At 37.9% G+C, this 22,143-nt stretch overlaps 1 protein-coding gene across 1 annotated transcript in view; it reads right to left on the minus strand.

Moving 5' to 3' along the window:
• The window catches only part of bmper (BMP binding endothelial regulator), a 44,345-nt gene that overhangs the window by 16,537 nt on the left and 5,665 nt on the right, over nt 1–22,143 (minus strand). Inside the window, exons 3-9 of the mRNA XM_056475792.1 lie at nt 18,382–18,481; nt 14,430–14,512; nt 11,374–11,464; nt 7,870–7,952; nt 4,943–5,042; nt 1,610–1,854; nt 1,290–1,394 (exon numbers count right to left, since the gene is read on the minus strand). Coding sequence (XP_056331767.1) covers nt 1,290–1,394; nt 1,610–1,854; nt 4,943–5,042; nt 7,870–7,952; nt 11,374–11,464; nt 14,430–14,512; nt 18,382–18,481 — 807 coding nt within the window. The remainder of the gene's footprint in view (nt 1–1,289; nt 1,395–1,609; nt 1,855–4,942; nt 5,043–7,869; nt 7,953–11,373; nt 11,465–14,429; nt 14,513–18,381; nt 18,482–22,143) is intronic.

Raw genomic sequence — 22,143 nt, forward strand, 5'->3', positions numbered from 1 at the left:
TCTTTTTAAATACTTTCCGAATGATGTATAACAGAGCAAGGACATTTTCACAGTTCACACTAGTTTGATCCCAGCTCAGACCACATTGGGTGCAGTAGGACCGGTGGGGACTTGTATGGGATGGAAGTAAGATTTAGGTGAGGTGAGTGTAAAAGAGGCCAGATAGCGAAGTGCTATGCAGGTAAACCTCACTCCTCTGGCCTCAAAAGGTGATCTAGAGACAGACGCTAGAAGCCATGCTATCCTTGTTAGAGCATCCGACTTCTATACAAAGAATCACCAGTTCGATCCCAGCTCACATCGCATTGGGTGCAGTAGGACTGGTGGGTTACATATGGGGGCTTGTCCGGGATGGAAGTGAGGTTTAAGTTTGGTGAGTGTAATAGAGGCCTGCTATGAGTGAAGTGCTATAAGGTAAATATCACTCCTTTGACCTCAAAAGGTTCTCTAGACAGATGCAAAGCATCACCGGTTCAATCCCAGCTCAGATCGGGTTGGGTGCAGTTGGACCGGTGGATTAAGCTAATATCCACTGGGCTAGTAAAAATATCTAGTAAATTATTCTGTACTGTCATCATGGCAAAGATAAAAGAAATGAGTTATTAGGAATAAGTTATTAAAACTATTGTTTAGAAATGTGTTGAAAAAATCTCTCCATTAAACTGATATTGGGAGGGGTGACGCAGTGGGTAGTGCTGTCGCCTCACAGCAAGAAGGTCACTGGTTCGAGTCTCGGCTGGGTCAGTTGGCATTTCTGTGTGGAGTTTGCATGTTCTCCCTGTGTTCGCATGCTCCAGGTTCCCCCACAAGTCTAAAGACATGGTTGTGTATGAGTGTGTATGGATGTTTCCCAGTGATGGGTTGCAGCTGGAAGGGCATATGCAAAACATATGCTGGATAAGTTGGTGGTTCATTCCACTGTGGCGACCCCAAAATAATAATCAGACTAAACCAAAAATAAAATGAATGAATGAATGAAATTGGGGAAAAATATATAAGGGGCTAATAATTCAGCAGGGCTAATAATTCTGACTTTAACTGTAACTGTATTCTCAATATCATGTGTACAACATATAAGCTATAACAAAAAAACGTAATATGCCAAAATATGTCCCTGCATTGGCTTTGAGAGTGTGTATACTTTCAAAAGCTACAAAATGACACATCATCTACACCCTTGAGTACACACTAAGAGTGAAATGTATATAGATATGACTATAAAGTATACGGATGACTTCAGATCCACCTGTCGTTAGATGTCTTTATGAGCCTTGTAAAACAAAACTTACCGAGGGACAGCTGGTAATAGGAACGCAAATCTTGGGTTGACATTCAATATTCCCTTTAACGCACGTGCACAGAGAACAGTTCACAGACGACCATCTGTCGCCATCCTAAACCGGGAACAGACACGAATTTATAAATGCTTCTGAAATATACACATACATATTTCATCTAGTTCAGTGTTTCTCAATCATGTTCCTGGAGGACCACCGACACTGCATGTTTTGGATGTCTCCTTTAAAAAATGTGGTCCTGGTGGTCCACCAGAACATGGTTGAGAAACACTGATCTAGTTCATCGTTATTGTTCATCAAGGACGCCTCACCCTATAGATTTTGCTCTTGACTCTGCAGTATTTCACGTCTTCCATCTTGAGGTGAGACTGGCAGGCTTCGCAGCAGGCAGTGCCGTGACAGCTGCCGGGCGGAGAGCATCTCTTCCTGCAGAGCACTGTGGAGTCCACACAGGTGCAGGTGGTGCAGTTATCGTAGCTGATGGAGGAGCCGTTCTCATAAACCTCACTGTGGAACAGACAGCTGCCCGGCGATAAGTCAAACACCCTCCTCTGACCTGAAGAAGACAAACAAGGCTTGTTACTTCATGGTAAAAAGCACCATTCCCACATCTATTCCAAAATACTGGTCAATTCTCTGGCATCATCAACCAGAAATGACCTCTAAAGGGCTGCACTTGCATGTGTTAATGTGAAAGGGGTCAATCTTTTGTTGATGGATTCTAATTAGGGACTGAGCACCAATGGTGCATAGGCCCTATTGGAATTGCACCGTTTCTTCTTCTTCTTAGAATGAATCGCATATTTGAGGGTCTAAACATGCTTGAAAACTCACAAAACTTTTCACACATGCCAGAAGTGGTGTAAATTTACGTCTGTTATAGGTTTTGGAAGTGGGTGTGGCAAAATGGCTCGACAGCGCCACCTATGCACATTTGACGGAGTAGCCCCTGAGCTACGTTTCATGCACACATACCAAAATTGGCTCACGCATCAAACATGTCAATACCTACAAAAAACACAATCCAAGCACAATCCAAAACCCAACAGGAAGTCAGATATTTTAACTTCCTCTTCTGAAAAAAGCGCAGTTTTCGCAAATTCCAGGCTTTGTGTTTTAACAAACTCCTGCAAGGGATTTTTTTCGGGTCAACACCAAAATTGGGTATTGTTATCTATAGGCCGTGATGATGTTAAATTGCAAAGATCTAGAGTTTTCGTCATAGGACATGTCTGTGGTGGCCTAACAAACTTTGATGTTTTGCCACAAAACAGGAAGTTGTTATAACTCAGGCATGTATACACTTATTCCAAGCAGCCTCCATTTTATAAAAACGCAAGCGAGGCTGCGGTGGGAAGAAACCAAGAATTGGAGGATCAGCACTGTAAACATTGCAACAACATGCTGTTGCTGTGATTTCAAAGGGCAGATGTGGTGTAAACATCACTTTAATATCATTCAGTTAAGTTTCATTTAAACAATTAAAAGAATATTAGGCATCAAACAAAATCACAATCTCTTTAAGAGTAATAATGCTTAAGTGTCCTCCTAGGCTTCAGTTCATGGCACCAGGTAAACACCTTGGGGCTTCACTCCTTCAGCCTATGTAACCCGGTGAGCGATAAAACAATGCAGTTCTCTGTAGCACACCCTCGTGTTGTCTGTAATAGTGTTGTCTTAGTACTGAAATTTTAAAAATGTCCATTTCCCGCTAACATTTTTGCGCGATGTTTAGCGCATTCCTAAACACAGCTGATTTGCCATTGTGTTCACCAGTGTTCAACAGAAATGACTGTGATTGGCCGTGAAGGTTATCAGTTCACCGCTCTTCACTGGGTGCAAAAACAGATACGGGGACACTGGAGAGTTTTAACACCGCGAAGATCAAACGATTCATCAGGGGATTCCTCGTCTGTGTTTGCACTCGATAAACATCTGTGAAGTGCAGTACACTGATGACCTTCATGCCCAATCGCAGTCATTTCTGATGAGCACTGGTGACTACTATGGCAAATAAGCAGTTAAAGAACGTGCTCAACTGTGCTTAAATGTTAGCGGGAAATTTACGGGGGCTTTTTCAGTACCAAAATTCAGCATCGTAACAAGTCTGATTTTTTTTTTTTGTACAATATATTTATTACTTTTTTTCAATTTGCATATCACAACAGATTACACAATTACAGAAAAATAATCATGAAGGCACAGCAAACTTTTTACCCCCCATTCTCCCTCCCAACAACCCATTCCCTTAAAAAAAATAAATAAATAATAATAATAATAAATAAATAAAATAAAAATAAACAAATAAATAAATATAATAATAAAAAAAGAGGAAAAAAAAAAAAAAAAAAAAGGGGGATATGTTTAAATCAGGTAGAGAGTGTTTCTTGAGTGTGTTTAGACCATGATACTTCCCATATTCCTAAGCTTGTTCTTGTTGTAGTAGACTGTCAACATTTACATTGTACTTTAGAAAGTTATTAAAAAGTCTCCAGATATCTTCAAATACATTTTGTTTATTTTTCACAATGTACGTGATCTTTTCCATTGACATATGCAATGCCATTTCTTTAATCCATTTTAACAAGTCTGATTTAGTGAAAGATTCTGTTCATTAACTTGAGTTTGATAAATGGCATCAGAAATGTGTGTTTGGGAAAGAAAACGTTACACAACAATACGCCATCGCAGACGCCGTTCCTGTGTGACTCCAGGTGATACTTATGTGTTTATTCCCACTGCAGCCTTGCTTTCGCTTTTAAAATGGCGGCCGTGTGAATCAGTCTATTATCTGATCTCCCTTAAAACCGACACATTTGATAACGTCCTGACCTGAACACATAATATCCAGTTACAGTCATAGCGCCACCTACTTGCAGCAGGAAATGACATGTTTTACACTGTAACTAACTCCTACTAGAAATTTCAGATCAGATCAAATCCAAGTTGCACCAGTCTAATTCAAACGCCTGTGTGATGTAAAATTGAGTTTCCTCGAAGGGCGTGTCCATGATGGACTGACAGACTTCAGTGTTTCGCAATAGTGGAGGAAGATCTTATAACTCAAAGTTCTTATAACTCAGCCACACAGTGTCAGATCTGCCTGAAAATTCACGATCGATGAGATTCCTCTCCTGAAGGCATCTACATGCCAATATTGAGTCACAGTCATAGCACCACCTGCTGACAGAAGGAAGTTCGGCATAATTGTGAATTTGTCAGGTTTTTAATATTTATCAGCTTAGATTAACATTGTCTACCGTTCTGTGTTATCCTAAGGACACTGGGCGACGGTGGGCCTGTGTGTGAGGTCCCTTTCATCGCTGCTTGCAGCTTTAATTATATTTTATTTTTTGTGTTCACAAAAATATTTCCATAACTTCATTAAATTGTGGTAAAACCACTGATTTGATTGACCTTTCTGGGCTTTTGATAGACTTTCCATAGATTTGATATTGATAAATGCTCCATTGTTGGCATGGAGTGCTGTCAAATTTTATCTATAATATCTTTATTTGCAATTTAAAGATGAACAAAGCTCTCACGTGCTTGGAACAACATGAGTGTGAACTATCCCTTTACGATACCATGTATCGAGGTTCTAAAAGTGTGCCATTGAGAACATCTGGAAGGAAATAACTCACCCCGACATCTAGGACAGCACTGGCCAGGTGGAGTGTGGGTAAGATGAGATGGGCAGGACAGAACGGGACACACCAATTTATGACACATGCTTTGCCCTCCCTGGAAAACACACACATGCACATTACTATACAAAGCATGTCAAAAATGACTCCTGTGTTACTTCATTGAAATACAGATTCTACCTTGACGTCTGATATAGAGGAAGAAAACATATTTATATTTATATATAAAGCAGGGTACAACTAGGCTAAACATACACACTGGAGTAAAAAAAAAGAGTTTATTCCTCTCTAAACCAATATACGGCACAAAACTGTACGTCACTTTCCTAAACATCTCCATTTAACTATGTACTTGGGAATTTTGCAGATTAATGAGGCTAATGACACTCAAGCTCTGCTGTTCAGGTTAAAGGCAAAGTAAATGATGTAAGGAGTAACTGACGACAGGCCATTTGAATTATTAGAAAATAATACACAGCTGGTTTACTAGAAAATTTAGCTTATATATTGCTGATCTGCTTATACTGCGGTAACAAAACTCAGATTTTTATGGAAATTGGCGGATTTTTCAACTCCCCTACAGTTGAACAGTTGATTTTTACTATTTTTGAAACCATTCAGCTTTTATCCAGGTCTGGTGGAAGCACTTTTAGCTTAGCATAAGTCATTGAATCGGATTAAGCAATTAGCATCAATATAATATAAATATTAGCAAAAGAAAAAAAAGAAAAAGAGTTTGGATAACTTTGCTATTGAAAGCTTGACTCTTCTGTAGTTACATCATGTACTAAGACCTACAAAAAATGAAACGTTGCTATTTTCGAAGCCAATCTGGCTAGAAAATCTCAATCTGGCATGATAATAAAGGACATTTTGCTGCCATACCAGTACTGCAGCAGGCGCAATGATATTACACAACACCTGAAAATAGTCTCCAGCCAGGAAACTACACTGTGTAATATCATTGCATCTGCTGCGGCCATTGTACGATGCTAAATTTCCTTGGTTATTATGCCAGATGTACACTTCTGGCCAGATACTTCTACTTTTAAATGAGTACAATTTTCACTCAATATTTGTACTTTCACTTGAGTAACATGGTTAAGTACTTTTTACACCTCTAATGGCAGAATAAAATAGTTCCTCACACAAAAGAGGGGATGTTGATTTATTTTCTTATTTACACATCATCAAACTGGTAAAAATAAAAATGATCACTCTATGATTACCTACTTATGACACTCAACATACGACTGAATCACAGCAGTGCTGATATATAGCCATATCACAGTGTTACTCATGTTATACTGCATACAACATGATATTTATGACTACTGCTGTAAAAGCCATGTTAAATTACTGTGACTTCAATCATTCATTCATTCATTTTCCTTCGGCTTAGTCTCCTATTTATCAGGGGTTGCACAGCAGAATGAACCGACAACTATTTCGGCATATGTTTTACGCAGCGGATGCCCTTCCAGCTGCAACCCAGTACTAGATAACACACACACATTCATACACTACAGCCAATTTTGTTTACCCAATTGACCTATTTTATCCTATACCCTCCAAATTTTTAAAAAGGTAGAAGCTTCTTTTCCTTCTAGAACGACATCATACTCATTCTCCTCTGTGGCACAATATGAACCTACTTTCTGGTCGACAACCTTTAAATCAGCCATCATGGGCCAATAAAGGTACTCTAACATTAAACGACATAAATGCAGAAAAATCAATCCTAGAATTTCAAGAGCTGGTTAACAAATTTATTATATCCCCCAACACTCTGTATATTTTAAAATAAGGGCAGCACTGAAGGCTCATAAGACACCATAGGGAAATTGATATATAATGCTGCAGGAAAAGGAACTGTCTCCAATCTCTATTGCTGTCTTTCTAATATTAATGCACATACTTCCTCAAAAGAAAGACTATGGCTATCTGATCTGTCTCTACCCAATACAACTATCGATTGGGAAACTGTGTGGGATAATACATTCCACGCTTCCACAAACCCTATTCAGCAGTTTATTCACTTTAAAACTATTCACAGGGCATAATTAACCACACGTTTACGACACATCGACATACGACTTTATCTCTACATCCATGTTGGATGTTCTGTGAACCACAGCGTCCAGATACCTTTTTACATATGATGTGGGAATGTCCGGAGGTGCAAAAACTTTTGGATTTGGTGCTGGACATCTTATTTAAAGTTTCCCCAAAGATCCAGTATTGTTATTATTGAATGATAACTCTCAATTTCCCTTAAATGCAAAGGTCTGTAAATTTTGGTTAACTGCTTCAACTGCTACAAAGAAAATGTTGGTACAAAGTGGGAGACCTCCTCATGATCTCTCAGTTAAGCACAGGTTACATTCACTTTTGGAAATACTGTATCTGGAACTGTCATCAGCACGGATCAACCATGCTAAACTGGACATTCTTACGGTATGGAAAATCTATATATGCGACGTCACAGAAATCTTGGACACTTAACCCTCATTTGATACTACGAATGTCAAACTTAATGTAAATGATCTAACAGCTTGGTCTAAACTACAGTTATTCTGTGTTTCCTGATGTGCGTATAATGGTGTGGGGGGATGGGGAATATATATGGGGTAATATCTGTTTAAAGTATTTTTCTCTCTGAAAATTTGTAAAAAATGGTATATTTTCATTTTCGGAAAGGAAAACTGAATTACAAAAAAAAAAAAAAAAAAGTCAACTAGACTCAAACCAGCAACTTTCTTGCAGTGAGGCAACAGTGCTAACCACTGAGCCACCTTCAATAAACACAAAACTAACCACTTTAATTAATTTCTAACAAAATCTGTTTCTTCATCAAGTAGAAAGTAACAAAAGGCACATTTTTCTTAAACTAGCATAGCCACTGTATTAGCATATATACTCACAGTGCAGACGCATTTAATACAGGGATTCCCTTCAGGGTGAAATTCTTCATCTTCTTTATATAAATTCCCCTCAAAAATGCACCCTGTGAACATCCAAAATATGAACAATCACTATAATGAGAATCTGATCAGCAGAGACACAACATGATTATACACATAAATAACTGAACTTTACGAGCAGCTTAATCAAGTGAAATTGTTAAAAATGTTGGTCACACTTTACAATAAGGTTCATTAGTTAATGTTCATTAATGCATTTAGTAACATGAACAAACAATGAACAATACATTTACTACAGTATTTGTTCATGTTAGTTAACATTAGTTAATGAAAATACAGTTGTTCATTGTCAGTTCATGTTAACTCACGGTGCATTAACTAATATTAATAAGCATGGACTTGGATGTTAATAATGCATTAGTGAATGTTCAGTTATGATTAATAAATGCTGCACAAGTGTTGTTCATGATTAGTTCATGTTAGTAAATGCATTAACTAATGATCCTTATTGTAAAGTGTTACCAAAATGTTGTTCATATCAATATTTAAAATGCTATTTTCCGTTTTGGCCACGTTCCTTTAAAAAGAGTAATTAGTTACAGTTACTAGTTACTTCTCACAAATAGTAACTGAGTTACATCATTATAAAAGTAACTGATTACTGAGGAAAGTATTGCATCACTTTTAAAAATATCTGACTATAAAATATTATAAATATAATTATTAATATTATATATTATTAATAACATATAATTAATATTAATTATTATTAATATAAAACATTGTACAATAATCTACACTATTTTAATGTTGTTGTGGGACAATGTGAGAGACAACCATCAAGTTCAACATATCATAAATATTATCATTACTATAGTTGCACAATAAAACACAATAGATGGTTTAGAACGTATATGTCTAGATATTATTTTGCTTAATTCTGTCTGAGGAATAAGTGTTTGCGGTGGAGATAAACTACGTTTTATATGCTTTGACGTCGTGGCTTCGCCTCCCCATTTGGTAGCAGAGCTCATAGTATCAACTCTGTAGCCACTAATTTTGTGGCGGCATGTGACGACATGAAGTGCTTCATTAGATTAGAATTGCTTGTCACAGACACAGAGAGACTCTATTTTCCTGGGCATAAGTTGCAAGATACATAAACATTCTTGCCTTTCACCTCAACGAGGGAAAAGTAGTGCTTATATTTCCAGTTTACAAACGCTACCATTAAACTTGTAGGATTGGCCATCGTTCTGACTCCTGATCGTTGGTGTGTGCCACTGACTGTGTGTGTGCGGCACTACTTTGCCTCTGATTGGCAGACGATGGAAATCTACTCGATCTAAGCCAATCCTCACGTTCTCAGTTACAACATGTTCACAGACACACCAATCAGGATCACTGGTTGGTTATGTGTTCTGCCACATCCCCGAACACACACACACCCAAGAAAGAAAGGTCCTATGGCTGGCTGTGAGAGACGCTGCTCGCATGAAAACCGATTCAGTGTTCTTGATTATAGTAAATGCAAATTTTATTGTCAGTAACGGCATTGTAATGGGGGAAACAATAATTCATTTAATTACTTGTTACTGAAAAAAGTATCACCGTTAGTAATGCTGTTTATTTATAGCGCTGTTATTCCCATCACAGTCTATTTTTACGTTCGAGCAATTCTGATAAAAACAGGAAACTTCTTATGCGTTGTGGAAATATATATTTATATTATCTATATATAAATGAAAGGTTGTTTTTACGGTGTGACAGTCCTTAAAATGTCTTGGTTTCCTGAGCCCTGACTGTCTCCAAAGTAATGCAAATTGTCAGTTTCACAGCACGGCTGTGTCTATTGTTTTTTCTTTTTGGTCAACTGGTCAGACGGTTTCGGTCTCCAGAACATCATTTGCACACCGTTTTCTGCCTTAGTCTTCGGGTGAAACTTTCAGGTAGAAGTAACCCCTTTTGTTGATTAACTCATCTGGCCAGTAGCTGGGCAGGTTTCTAACACCTATATGCAGGTTATCATGCTGACTCCAAAACTTAATTTGCATGCTTTGTTTTAGACTGTCCCCACCTACATGAATTACTTTCTGTAAAATGTATAAAAACCTAGTGCTTGCTGTACAGTTGAGAGTTTTCTTTCGATGACGCCACAGCAACGCTGAGTTCTTCTTATTAAAAGGATTCTGCTTTGAAGATACCGAAAGTTCTCCCTGTTTTTTTGGGCTAGTCTTAGAATCTTACAACAGTTTTGGTGCCGTGACCCGGATTAGAGAAATTCACAACAGCGTTTTGCCTGTTTGTCTACATGACAACAGTGTTTTTGAAGACCTAAATGCATAAATCGAATGAGAGTCTATAAAAATGATGATGTCATGCGCAGTTTGTGTTTATGGAGGTTTTTCAAAACGCAAGGAAATTTTTTATTGTCATGTAAACATAGCCTTAGATTAAGTTTACACTAATATGTTTTAGTTTTAAAGCGCATAAGTTTTACTATGCTTACGCCTTCCGTCCAAACTACCCCAGAGTTTTCAAGTCCCAAAAACTGAGCGTTTTTAAAATGCTAAAGAGGCCATTTTCATTTTAAAACGCTGCTGCTCCGTGTCAGTGTGGATGGGGGGAAAACGGAGACATCTGAAAATGGAGGCGTGGCTGTAGACATTTGCCTATCTGATTGGAGCTTGTTCCTCAATATTAAGTGCACAAAGTTCAGCCTTGCACCATGTCCTTAAGTTCAGACTTCGCAAGTTTGATATGGAAAACAAACTCCCGAAGACACGCTGGGTAAAAAAAATGTACTTAATTATGATGTGATTCACATTCATGAAAACATTATATAAGGAACTGCCTATTTTCATTTTGATATTAACTTAACAGACACTAAAAATGTTTAGGGCATCGTGCAGCTTCATATCTATATGATTTGTACAGTGATCATCTTCACTCTATGCATATTTATAACAAAATGGAGCCTATAACCTTACTGCCTCCTTTCATTTTCATTGAAAAATATGAAACACACCCTGTCTCTTTTGCTGAGTATCAGTTTTAATGATCAATAATGGCCATTATAAAGTATAACATACAATAAGTTTATACAATATAGGAAATAAAGGCAAGCAATCAGTCAAATGTGCAGAATCAGTGTACGTGGTTACATAAATATATTAACTTATCTTTGCGCTCAGCCAAAACACGTTACCTGAAAACAAGTAATAGATTCAAAAGACCGAAGAGCTGTTAGACAGAGACAAGATGAACTAAATATTATGTTTAACAACTATAGTGAGATGAAATCCAGCAGAAGATCCTTGATGAACTGTCCGACCTGCGCTGCTCTCATCTGGGGAGGCGTGCTCAAAGCATCCGCTGACTGCCTGGAGCTCAGACATGGATCGTTTTAAAACTAAAACGCATCAGTGTAAACGGGGCCTAAAAGTCTTTTCTCTCTGTTTTTTATTGCATGTGAAAACAGCACTGATGAAAACATCGACTGACCTGGACAAGTAGGGCAGCATTTCTTGGGGTGGATTTTGGGGTTCTTACAGTGAATGACACACCTCATTTCTGCTTCAGTGACGACACCTTCCTGTCCAGGACAAAAACAAAACTGACTTCAACATTGATTTTAATCTCTTAACTCTCACATTTGTAATCATTGCTGGTTTCATGCTATGGTGACTGACATCACTGCAAATGTAGTTCAAATGTTTTAGCAAATTAACATTACTTACAAGTCATTTTTACTTCAATTACAGAACATTTGACTCAGAAATAAAGGTAGAAATGCTGTCACTGATGCTGCATCTTTTCTAAAGAAACATTTTTGCCCTTTTTAGGTATTATTATATTACTCTAGGGAACAATTTGGATCCTTTAGGTTCTAAAATGATCTGATGTGCTAGAAATGATCAGATGTGCTCCAACATTAGGCACATTCAAATAAAGACTGAAAACACATCTGTTTAGCTGTTTACTGAATGAACACTGTGCTACGTCCGTCAGATCGCACTATTATGTTTTTCTCTTCTTTTACATTCTTTTATAACACATTTTATCTGTTTTTATGCTTCTTTTTTTACTATTTTTATTATTAGTTTTTATTTCTCTTATACTTGTTTCTTTTATTCCTGTTTATGTAAAGCACTTTGAATTGCCACTGTGTATGAAAGGGCTATATAAATAAACCTGCCTTGCCTAAATTGTACAATTTAAAGGGATAGTTCACCCAAAAATGGAAATTTACTCAAAATGTATTGTCCCTCCAGTGGTCTCAAACTTTTATGAGTTTCATTCTTCTGTTGAAAAACAAAAGAAGATATTTTGAAAAATGCTAGAAACTGGTAATCATTGACTTCCATAGTAGGACAAATTAATTGTATTGAAGTCAATGGTTATCGCTTTTTTTTTGTTTTGTTCAGCAAGAGAAAGAGGTTTGTCAAAGTCAAACAGGTTTGTGACAACTGAATGAGAGTAAATGATGACAATTTTCAGTTTTATGTGAACTATCATTTTAAGTAAAAACCATAACTTTTTAAAGGGTACCGTCCCAGTGACAGCTTTTGTACCTTTATTTCTGAAAGTGTAAATTGACTTAAAATTAGAAGTTAAATCTAATAATAGCAAAACATTTTAAAACATGATTGACATAGAAACGTCTGCTTTCATGACTTTTAATATTTTTTACAGTGTATTTCAGGTTCGTCTACGCATTTTTCGTATTTTCTCATCTACCGATTTGTTTTCTCATTTGGCAGACATTCTTATTTACATCAGTAGCTGAATGAAGCAGTGGTCATACAACATTACTCATTCATTTGTCCTGTTTACTCATTGGGCTCTATTTTGATGATCCATGCACAAAGTGCAAAGCACAGGGCGCAAACGCACTAAGGGCGTGTCAGAATCCACTTTTGCTAATATAAGGACGGAAAAATCCGCTTTGCGCCGTGGCGCATGGTCTAAAAGGGTTGAGCTTATTCTCTTAATGAGTTATAGGTGTGTTTTAAGCCAATAAACCAATCAGAGTCTCATCTCCCATTCCCTTTAAGAGTCAGTTGCGTCGCACCATAGCGCATTTGCTATTTACATGAAGGACTTTGTAAGTGGAAAAACTGAACCCTTCACTAGAGATAAAACAGTTAAACAGAGCATCTACAGCACAAGAATGAGAGATGAGCCTCCTCATTGTTTACTTTCTCTTTCACTCTCGTGGATAGGGAAACTTCTTGTACGCACAGACATTCATTAGTCTATACATAATTAATTTCGTTTGTTGAGCACAAAGATTTGTTTCAAAACTATTTCTAAATTCAGTTGTAATTTCCAGCAAATGAATAAATCAACAATAATAATAAAGTGTGTTCAAAAAACTGAGTTATATCCTAATACACATGCTGTGCCCCATATGGTCTAAAACAGGTGGGCAAATCTAAGCTTGTTTTTAATAAAACAAATATAAATATGCATATAATAAATAATACTGCTAATAATGATAACATTATACAAAAGCTAATTGTTATGAATAAACTGAAAAAGCCCCCTGAGATGAAGAAGGCATGAAAGTATGGTTTTTATATTTATGTAGGCTAGAAAATAATATGTTTTGTAATATTTTAATCCTTTACATTTATATCCTATATATATCCTTATTATATCCTATATATCCTTAATATTTTCATTCTTTTTCATATGTAAAGATATTTGCGTATTGCTGTACATCCTGTTTGTATTAAGCAATGTGTAAGCGAGGCGCATAACTAACGCACTCTGCGCTGGACTTTAGATCGGCTTTGTTCTGGTTTATAGAATAGTCTATTAAAGTTTCTCAAAATTGCAACGCGCCAGCAATGCGCCTTAACACACCTCCTTTTTTAGACTGGAACGCCTATGGGAACACATATGAGCGCAAATGCATTTGCTATTTAAACAGCGTGGTGCAAAACGTCAAAATGACTCTTGCACCAAGCTAAAACTAGAAAACAACTATTGCGTCGCGCCACATTGCGCCAGGTGTATGATAGGCCCCTCTGTGTTTATACTAGTACTAGACCACAGTATGCAGCTGTTCACCCAAAAATACAACTTCTGCCATCATTACTCATTCTTCACTTGTTCTAAACCTTTGTTCCTACAATGGATGCCAATGATTGCATTTTCCCAACATTTTTCAGTATATTTGGTTTTGTGCTCAATGAAAGAGAATCATTTATCAGGGCTCTGGACTAACTTTGTGCACTGGTTGCTCTGGTGTGCCTAACTTTTTTCTTAGATGCTTACCAGCACAAAAAGTTACTCGCACCCAACTTTTCGACTGCATCACATTTAACATAACGCTCTTCACTATCTCTGATTGCTCTTTTCCGTGGAACCAGTCGCATATTTATTTATTAAGCCCTCTATTAAACCATTGAGAAATTAGATTGCACATGCAACCAAATTAGTTGCACTCTAGAACCCTGTTCCTAAAAGTTTAGAACCACTTCAGTGTGAGGAAATGGTGAGGAAATTTTCAATTCTGAGAGAACTGTTCCTTTCGATTGCCATTGACGCACCTGACAGCTGTACGTGACACAGGGTTTCACAGGGCTCATCCAGTGATGGGAACTGTTGTAGGACGTCCCTTTCAGAAGACAACCTGCCGAGAGAGAAAGAGCAAACGCTCAGATCAGATGATTCACATCTCAAGCCATGTACACTGACAAAAACTGCAATGTAATGTTGTAAATACAAGACTCCTTTGGAGGTGAATTGAATAAATGGAAATGAACACCCTCTATAGTCGTTTTTATGACTTGGAAGCCTGTAGATTGTTTAGATACATGAGTTTAAACAATTGACCTTATAGCAAGGGTGCCCAAATTCAGTCCTGAAGGGCCGACATCCTGTAGAGTTTAGCTCCAACTTGCTTCAACACACCTGCCAGGAGCTTTGTAGTAAAAGCTTGATTAGCTGGTTCAGATGTGTCTAATTGTAGTCGAAAATGAAAATTAACCCATAATTTACTCACCCTCAAGGCATAAGTGTACATGACTTTCCTCTTTCAGTCAAATTAAATCAGAGAATGTCAACGGTTGGCTGGATTTTATCAGCAGTCCACAAGACCTCCAATAAAATACATCCATACATAATTAAAAAGTGTCTCACGCAGCTCCAGGGGACTAAATGAGGGTCTTCTCTAGTGAATTGTTGCACCTTTGTTAGAAAAATATTCATATTTAAAACTTTATTTCGTGCAACTTTCAGCAATCTTCTTCTCCAACTTTTGAAGAGCATTTTTTGGTGCATTAGCGCCATCAGCTGGAAAGGAGTGTGTTTTGTTTGTCTCTCTTCACTTGGAACGAATGCACCAAAACAATACACTTCAAATAAAGGAGAAGACAACGATGGATTGAGCACATATAATGTTTTAAATATGTATATTGTTGGATGCGCTTCATATGACCTCTGATAAATATCAGCCAATCCTTTGCAATTGTAGAGCTAGAATAAAAAAATAAAATAAAATAAATTTTTTTAATATCTCTGATTGGATTCGACTGAAAGAAGAAAGTCGTGTGCACCTATGATGCCTTGAGGGTGAGTAAATCATTGGAAATTTTTCATATATGGGTGAACTGACCCTTTTATGCACTGTAACTTATTTGACAAACCAGCTCGGGCACTCCTGGTGAACTGTCATCCTAAATATAAGCACATTTTTAACGTCTGCCATGTTCAAAATCATTGATTTACACTGCTTTATTGAGATGAAATGTAAAAACAGTCACTAGACAAGAAACACTGCATCCAATTGCACTAACACAGCAGTTTCTATAGAAGTACACACAGAGCTTGGTTCGCTCATGGCACTCTAATGTAGATGTCTTTTCATATCATTTTACAGTTGATCAACTATTTGAATGCTTAAGACTATTAAACTGACGGCCCAACTGTTTTTGGACGGCTTTCTGATTGCTGTTAAAGTGAGCTCATGAATTGAAGATCCAGTTGAACCAACCGAACTTTTATTGCTGGTTTGAAAAGTTTGAATTACAAAACTGGTTTTATTAAGAAACATTAAATAATGCAATGCTTGGTTTCAAATAGCTTTTGTAACACTTTTGTGTATATTAGTATGGGTAATATTTAGTCTTAATCTTTAAAAACATTGTCGTTCATGACGTCCTTGACTTTTTGCAGTTATATCTTAACATACTCATATAAAACACCATATTTGTCCCAAAAGTACATAGGTCACTAAGCAAATTTTGTTTAAAATGCTCTTAAACTTAAACTTTTACGATACAGACTTTTATAAAAACCTTTCAAAACCAACATTTAGCAAAGTAACACAATATTATTAATTAGCAAATAAAACAACATACATATTCTAAATTTACACAGAATATGTGCAAACCTCGTGCAAATACAAACCTTTGTGGTTTTGTGGAAACGTATAAATATTGAAATTGACAATTAATTAGTATTTTGGGACTGCATTGTAATCCTTAATTAAAAAGCCTTTTTAAATGTAATGAAATGATTTGTGGTTAAAGTATCCCTGAAGACTTTGCTTTATAAATTATTGTTGCACTGATTGACATTTAAGTGTGTGGTCTCTGTAAATCAGTAAAATAGCTTGCAACTATTTTCAGCTGGGTTATTGGTCATACAGGCAGATCATTATTTGCAGACACATGCATAAATTTGCAGATTTTTAGCCCATTATTGAGTATATACACTCACCGGCCACTTTATTAGGTACACCTGTCCAACTGCTCGTTAACGCATATTTCTAATTAGCCAATCCCATGGCAGCAACTCAATGCATTTAGGCATGTAGACATGGTCAAGACGATCTGCTGCAGTTCAAACCGAGCATCAGAATGAGGAAGAAAGGTGATTTAAATGCCTTTGAATGGGCTGGTCTGAGTATTTCAGAAACTGCTGATCTACTGGGATTTTCACGCACAACCATCTCTAGGGTTTACAGAGAATAGTCTGAAAAAGTGAAAATATCCAGTGAGTGGCAGACTGGTTCGGCGGATAGAAAGGCAACAGTAACTTAAATAACCACTCGTTACAATTAAGGTATGCAGAAGCGCATCTCTAAACACACAACATGTCCAACCTTGAGGTGGATGGGCTACAGCAGCAGAAGACCACACCGGGTGCCAATCCTGTCAGCTAAGAACAGGAAACTGAGCCTCAATTGGCACAGGCTCACCAAAATTGGACAATAGAAGATTGGAAAAACGTTGCCTGGTCTGATGAGTCTTGATTTCAAATTTGGCATCAACAACATAAAAGCATGGATCCATCCTGCCTTATATCAAAGGTTCAGGCTGCTGGTGGTGGTGGAATGGTGTGGGGGATATTTTCTTGGCACATTTTAGGCCCATTTATACCAATTGAGCATCGTGTCAATACCTACCTGAGTATTGTTGCTAACCATGTTAATCCCTTTATGATCACAGTGTACCCATCTTCTGATGGCTACTTCCAGCAGGATAGCGCATCATGTCCTAAAGCAGGAATCATCCCAGACTAGTTTCTTGAACATGACAATGAGTTTACTGTATTGAAATGGCCTACACACTCACCAGATCTCAATCCAATAGAGCACTTTTGGGATGTGGTGAAACGGGAGATTCGCATCATTGATGTGCAGCCGACAAATCTGCAGCAGCTAATGGTATAATATCAATATGGTAAAAAAATCTCTAAGGAATATTTCCAGTACCTTGTTGAATCTATGTCACGAAGGATTAAGGAAGTTCTGAATGCAAAAGTCCATGCAACCCGGTACTAGTAAGGTGTACCTAATAAAGTGGCCGGTGAGTGTATTTACTTATGTAAATGTGTGTACAAATTTATCCCGCTTTTCTATTAATTTCAGTTCTATTATAGAAAAATATGCAAATGTTTAGATAATTTATGTACAATACAGTTTGGTAAAGTAATATCTTCTCTCCTTTAGTAGATACATCATATGAGAGGTTTACTTTATTTACCAAACAATTGGTCCTAATTGGATTTGAATTGTAAACTGTAAATAAAAGTAAAAAAGTACACTGAAAAAATATCATTCTTTCGATTTACAATTTTTTTAAGGTATTTAAACAAACAAATTAAGTTGAGAACTAGTAAAATTAATTTGTTTGTTTGAATTCAGCCCATTTAAATTGTTTGAAACCCCTTGCCTTAAAAAAATGAAGTAAATCCAATGACACATTTTTATCAGTGTGGCTATTGTTCTATTCAATAAGTAAGGTTTTTAGTTACTAATCTTTCCACATAGACTAATCTTTACTAATCTTTCCACAGACTTTTATATTTTTTAAAGAATGCCAGGTGCTCAAAGTAAACCAATTTGTTTTTCAGCATGTCCAGCAAAAAGCCCTCACGGAGACTCTCAACCACAAGGTGGCGGTGATGCTAAAACCGTGAGCTACACATACAAACTCAAGCATGCAAGCCCACATATATCATAACCAATAATCAGATAACATGATTTCAGCTGACCTTTGCATTTTTCACAGCAGGCTCCCGTCTGTTTGACCACCAGCGCACAGTCCTCAGCCAGCGGTGCACACTTCTCCTGCTTACACTCTGCTTTCTGATTCTGTTGATCCAAATAATATCAATAATTAAAGGACGATCCCTTATCATTCAGCAGTAGGTGTAATAATCGCACTTGTTGACAAAGTGACAAAGATAAGCAGTGAAATTTAGGACGAGACAGGATCCGATCCTCTTGATCAGCTTAATTCAATCATGTCCGGTTCATGACATTCCCATCAACTGCAGACAAATGTACGAACATAAAGAGCAGCATCATCTTTCAGAGATAAAGCTTCCTGTATTGATCTCTATTCATCAACTCGCATGCTGCAAAAATCAATAGGAGACATTCATCAACCCATCGTATCAGCTCTCACACACTAACCTTGTGAAAGACATACCAACAAAACAAGAAAAGCATTATATGTCCCGACTGGTGTGTGTATTAGTAATATGTACGCATGTAGTTGTTATTAGGGTGGAATTTTGTGATTGGAATAGGAATACTGATGGGTAAATCTGCTTGAATGAACACTCCACTTTTTTTTTGTTTTGTAATTTTGCCTCATTAGTCACCTAGAATTAATAGTTGTTTTTTTATACCATTTTTAAATCCATTTAGTCAATCTCTGGGTCTGTCAGGAGCACTTTTAGCTTAGCTTAGCATAAATCATTGAATCAAATCAGACCATTAGCATCTCACTCAAAAAAATTGTATTTAAACTTTGACTCTACTCTAGTAACATCATATACTAAGACTGACATAAAATGAAAAGTTGGTATTTTCAAAGCTGATATGGGTAGGAAATATACTCTAAAACTGTGTTTCTCAACCACGTTCCCGTGGACCACCAACACTGCATGTTTTGGATGTCTCCTTTGTCTGTCACACCCATTACAGGTCTTTCAGGCTCTGCTAATGAGCTGATGAACGGAATCAGGTGTGTTTGGTTGAGGAGGCATGGAAAATGTGAAGAACTTGTGGTCCTCCGGGAACATGGTTGAGAAACACTGCTCTTTAAAGTAGAATTAAAGTACAGTTCCTAGCCATATTGACCTAGTAATTAGCACCTTTTCATTTTCTGTCGGTCGTATTATGTGATGTAAGTACAGAAGAGTCAAGCTTTAAATATGAAAATAATCAAAACTCTTTTCTTTTTGAGCAAGACGCTAACAGTCTAATCCGTTTCAATGATTTATGCTAAGCTAACAGTCCTCCCTCCAGACCTGGAGATTGTCTGAATGAATTAAAAAATGGTTAATTAACTATGAAATTGCCATATTTCCCCTCAAAATTGTCAACAATCACTAATGTTTTACAGTCATATCGACCATTTCGATGTGGTCACATCATTGGCCCATGAACATTTCCTGCATGTCATCAAACTATTTCATAACAGTAACAAGAGGCAATTCATGTCATGTCATGTCATTTTCATCCACTTATCCGGGGCTGGGTCATGGGGGCAGCAGTAGAGAACTCCAGACTTCCCTCTCCCTAGACACTTCCTTCAGGTCTTCCAGGGGGGATCTCGAAGCGTTCCTAGGCCGGCAGAGAGACATAGTCCCTCCAGGGTGTCCTGGGTCTTCCCTGAGGCCTCCTCCCGGTAGGACATGCCTGGAACACCTCCCTAGGTAGGCATCCTGGAGGCATCCAAAATAGATGCCCGAGCCACCTCAGCTGACTTCTCTCGATGTAGAAGAGCAGCGGCTCTCCTCCCGGATGACAGAGCTCCTCACCCTGTCTATAAGGGTGTGCCCTGCCACTTGAGAAGGAAACTCTTTAGGGCCACTTGTATCCGAGATCTTGTCCTTTCGGTCATGACCCAAAGCTCATGTAGGAACATAGATTGACAGGTAAATCGAGAGCTTTGCCTTTCGGCTCAGCTGCTTCTTTACCACAACAGACCGATACATTGACTGCATTACTGCTGCCGCTGCACCAATCCGCCTGTCAATCTCACGTTCCATCCTTCTTTCACTCGTGAACATAACCCTAAGATACATGAACTCCTCCACCTGGGGTAAGGACTTTCCTCCAACCAGGAGATGGCAAACCACTTTTTTCCATTGGAGCACCATGGCCTCGGACTAGGAGGTGGTGATTCTCATCCCAGCCGCGTCAAACTCGGCAGCAAACTGCCCCAGAGCATGCTGAAGATCCATGTTCGATAAAGGCAACAGAACAACATTGTCTGCGAATAACAGAGATGAGATCCTGTGGTCCCCGAACCAGACTCCCTCCAGCCCAAGGCTGCACTTTGAAATTCCGTCCATAAAAATGATGAACAGAATTGGTGACTAAGGGCAGCCTTGCCGGAGTCCAACATGCACTGGAAACAAGTCTGACTTATTGCCGGCAATGCGACCCAAACTCCTATACTGTTCATACAGGGACGAGACAGCCCTTAACAAAGCGCCTCTGACCCCATACTCCCAGAGCACCCTCCACAGAATGCCACAAGAGACACGGTTGAATTCCTTCTCCAAGTCCACAAAACACATGTGGACTGGTTGGGCATACTCCAATGAACCCTCGAGCACCCTGGTGAGGGTATAGAGCTGGTCCAGTGTGGGGAAGAGGCAATTCAATCATAGCTTTATATTAAAACAGCTATCATAACATTATTTATCAATATGTAGACCTTTTTGGATTCTCAGACGCTATAAAAATTAAAAATGTAAAACAGGAAATAAGTTGGGACCATTGTTTTTGTTTACATCCCTCAAAATAGTCTATAAACAGTCGTATGTCACTACAATGTCTGCGCTAAAACGTTGACCAAACGTTGAACATTCATTCATTCACTCATTCATTTTTTTTTTTTTTGGCTTAGTCCCTTTATTAATCCGGGGTTGCCACAGCGGAATGAACCGCCAACTTATCCAGCACATGTTTTTAATGCAGTGGATGCCCTTCCAGCTGCAACCCATCTCTGGGAAACATCCACACACACTCACAAGGCTCGAACCAGTGACCTTCTTGCTGTGAGACAACAGCACTACCTACTGCGCCACTGCGTCGCCACTGCAGAACATTTTAGCTAAATATCTGGTCCTTGGTAATTCATGTAATGATCAATAGCCATGGCTTCTGGAACATACTAAAGTCTGGTTAAGAAACATGTTTGGTCTGTGTCAGAAATTGAACATTATTTTTAATATTATTAGCATTACAACAATCTAAACCTGTGTAAACGGATCTCCACGTGCGCACCAGTTGCTTAATGACGTATATGCAAGCACATGTAATTTACAAGTACAATAAGAGCCATTTTGGCAAAAATGGGAATTTTCACTCTCTTGTGGCACTTGTGCAAACACTTTAAAGCTAATAATATTGAAAACAATGATTAATTTCATGCACAGACCAGCTGTTTTGCTTCATTTAACTGATTTGACCTCAGTTTATCATCAGGAGCCACAGGGATTGATTTGGACCTGTCTTTATGCGTTTATTTTTAACCTCAAATATGGGTCACCATTGACTTGCATTATACAAACCACCAAGGAAAAGTCGTCTGAAGAAAAAAAGTCACCTACATCTTCAATGGTCAGGGGGTGAGTATTTTATTAATTTTCCTTCAGTTTAGTCTCTGATCTATCAGGAGTCGCCACAGCGGAATGAACTGACAACTACTCCATATGTTTTACACGTGAGTATATTAATCATATTTTTATTTCTGAGTAAACTAACCATTCAAATTACAAGGCCATTAGTGA

Source organism: Danio aesculapii, chromosome 16 (genome assembly GCF_903798145.1).
Source record: "Danio aesculapii chromosome 16, fDanAes4.1, whole genome shotgun sequence".
NCBI lineage: Eukaryota > Metazoa > Chordata > Actinopteri > Cypriniformes > Danionidae > Danio > Danio aesculapii.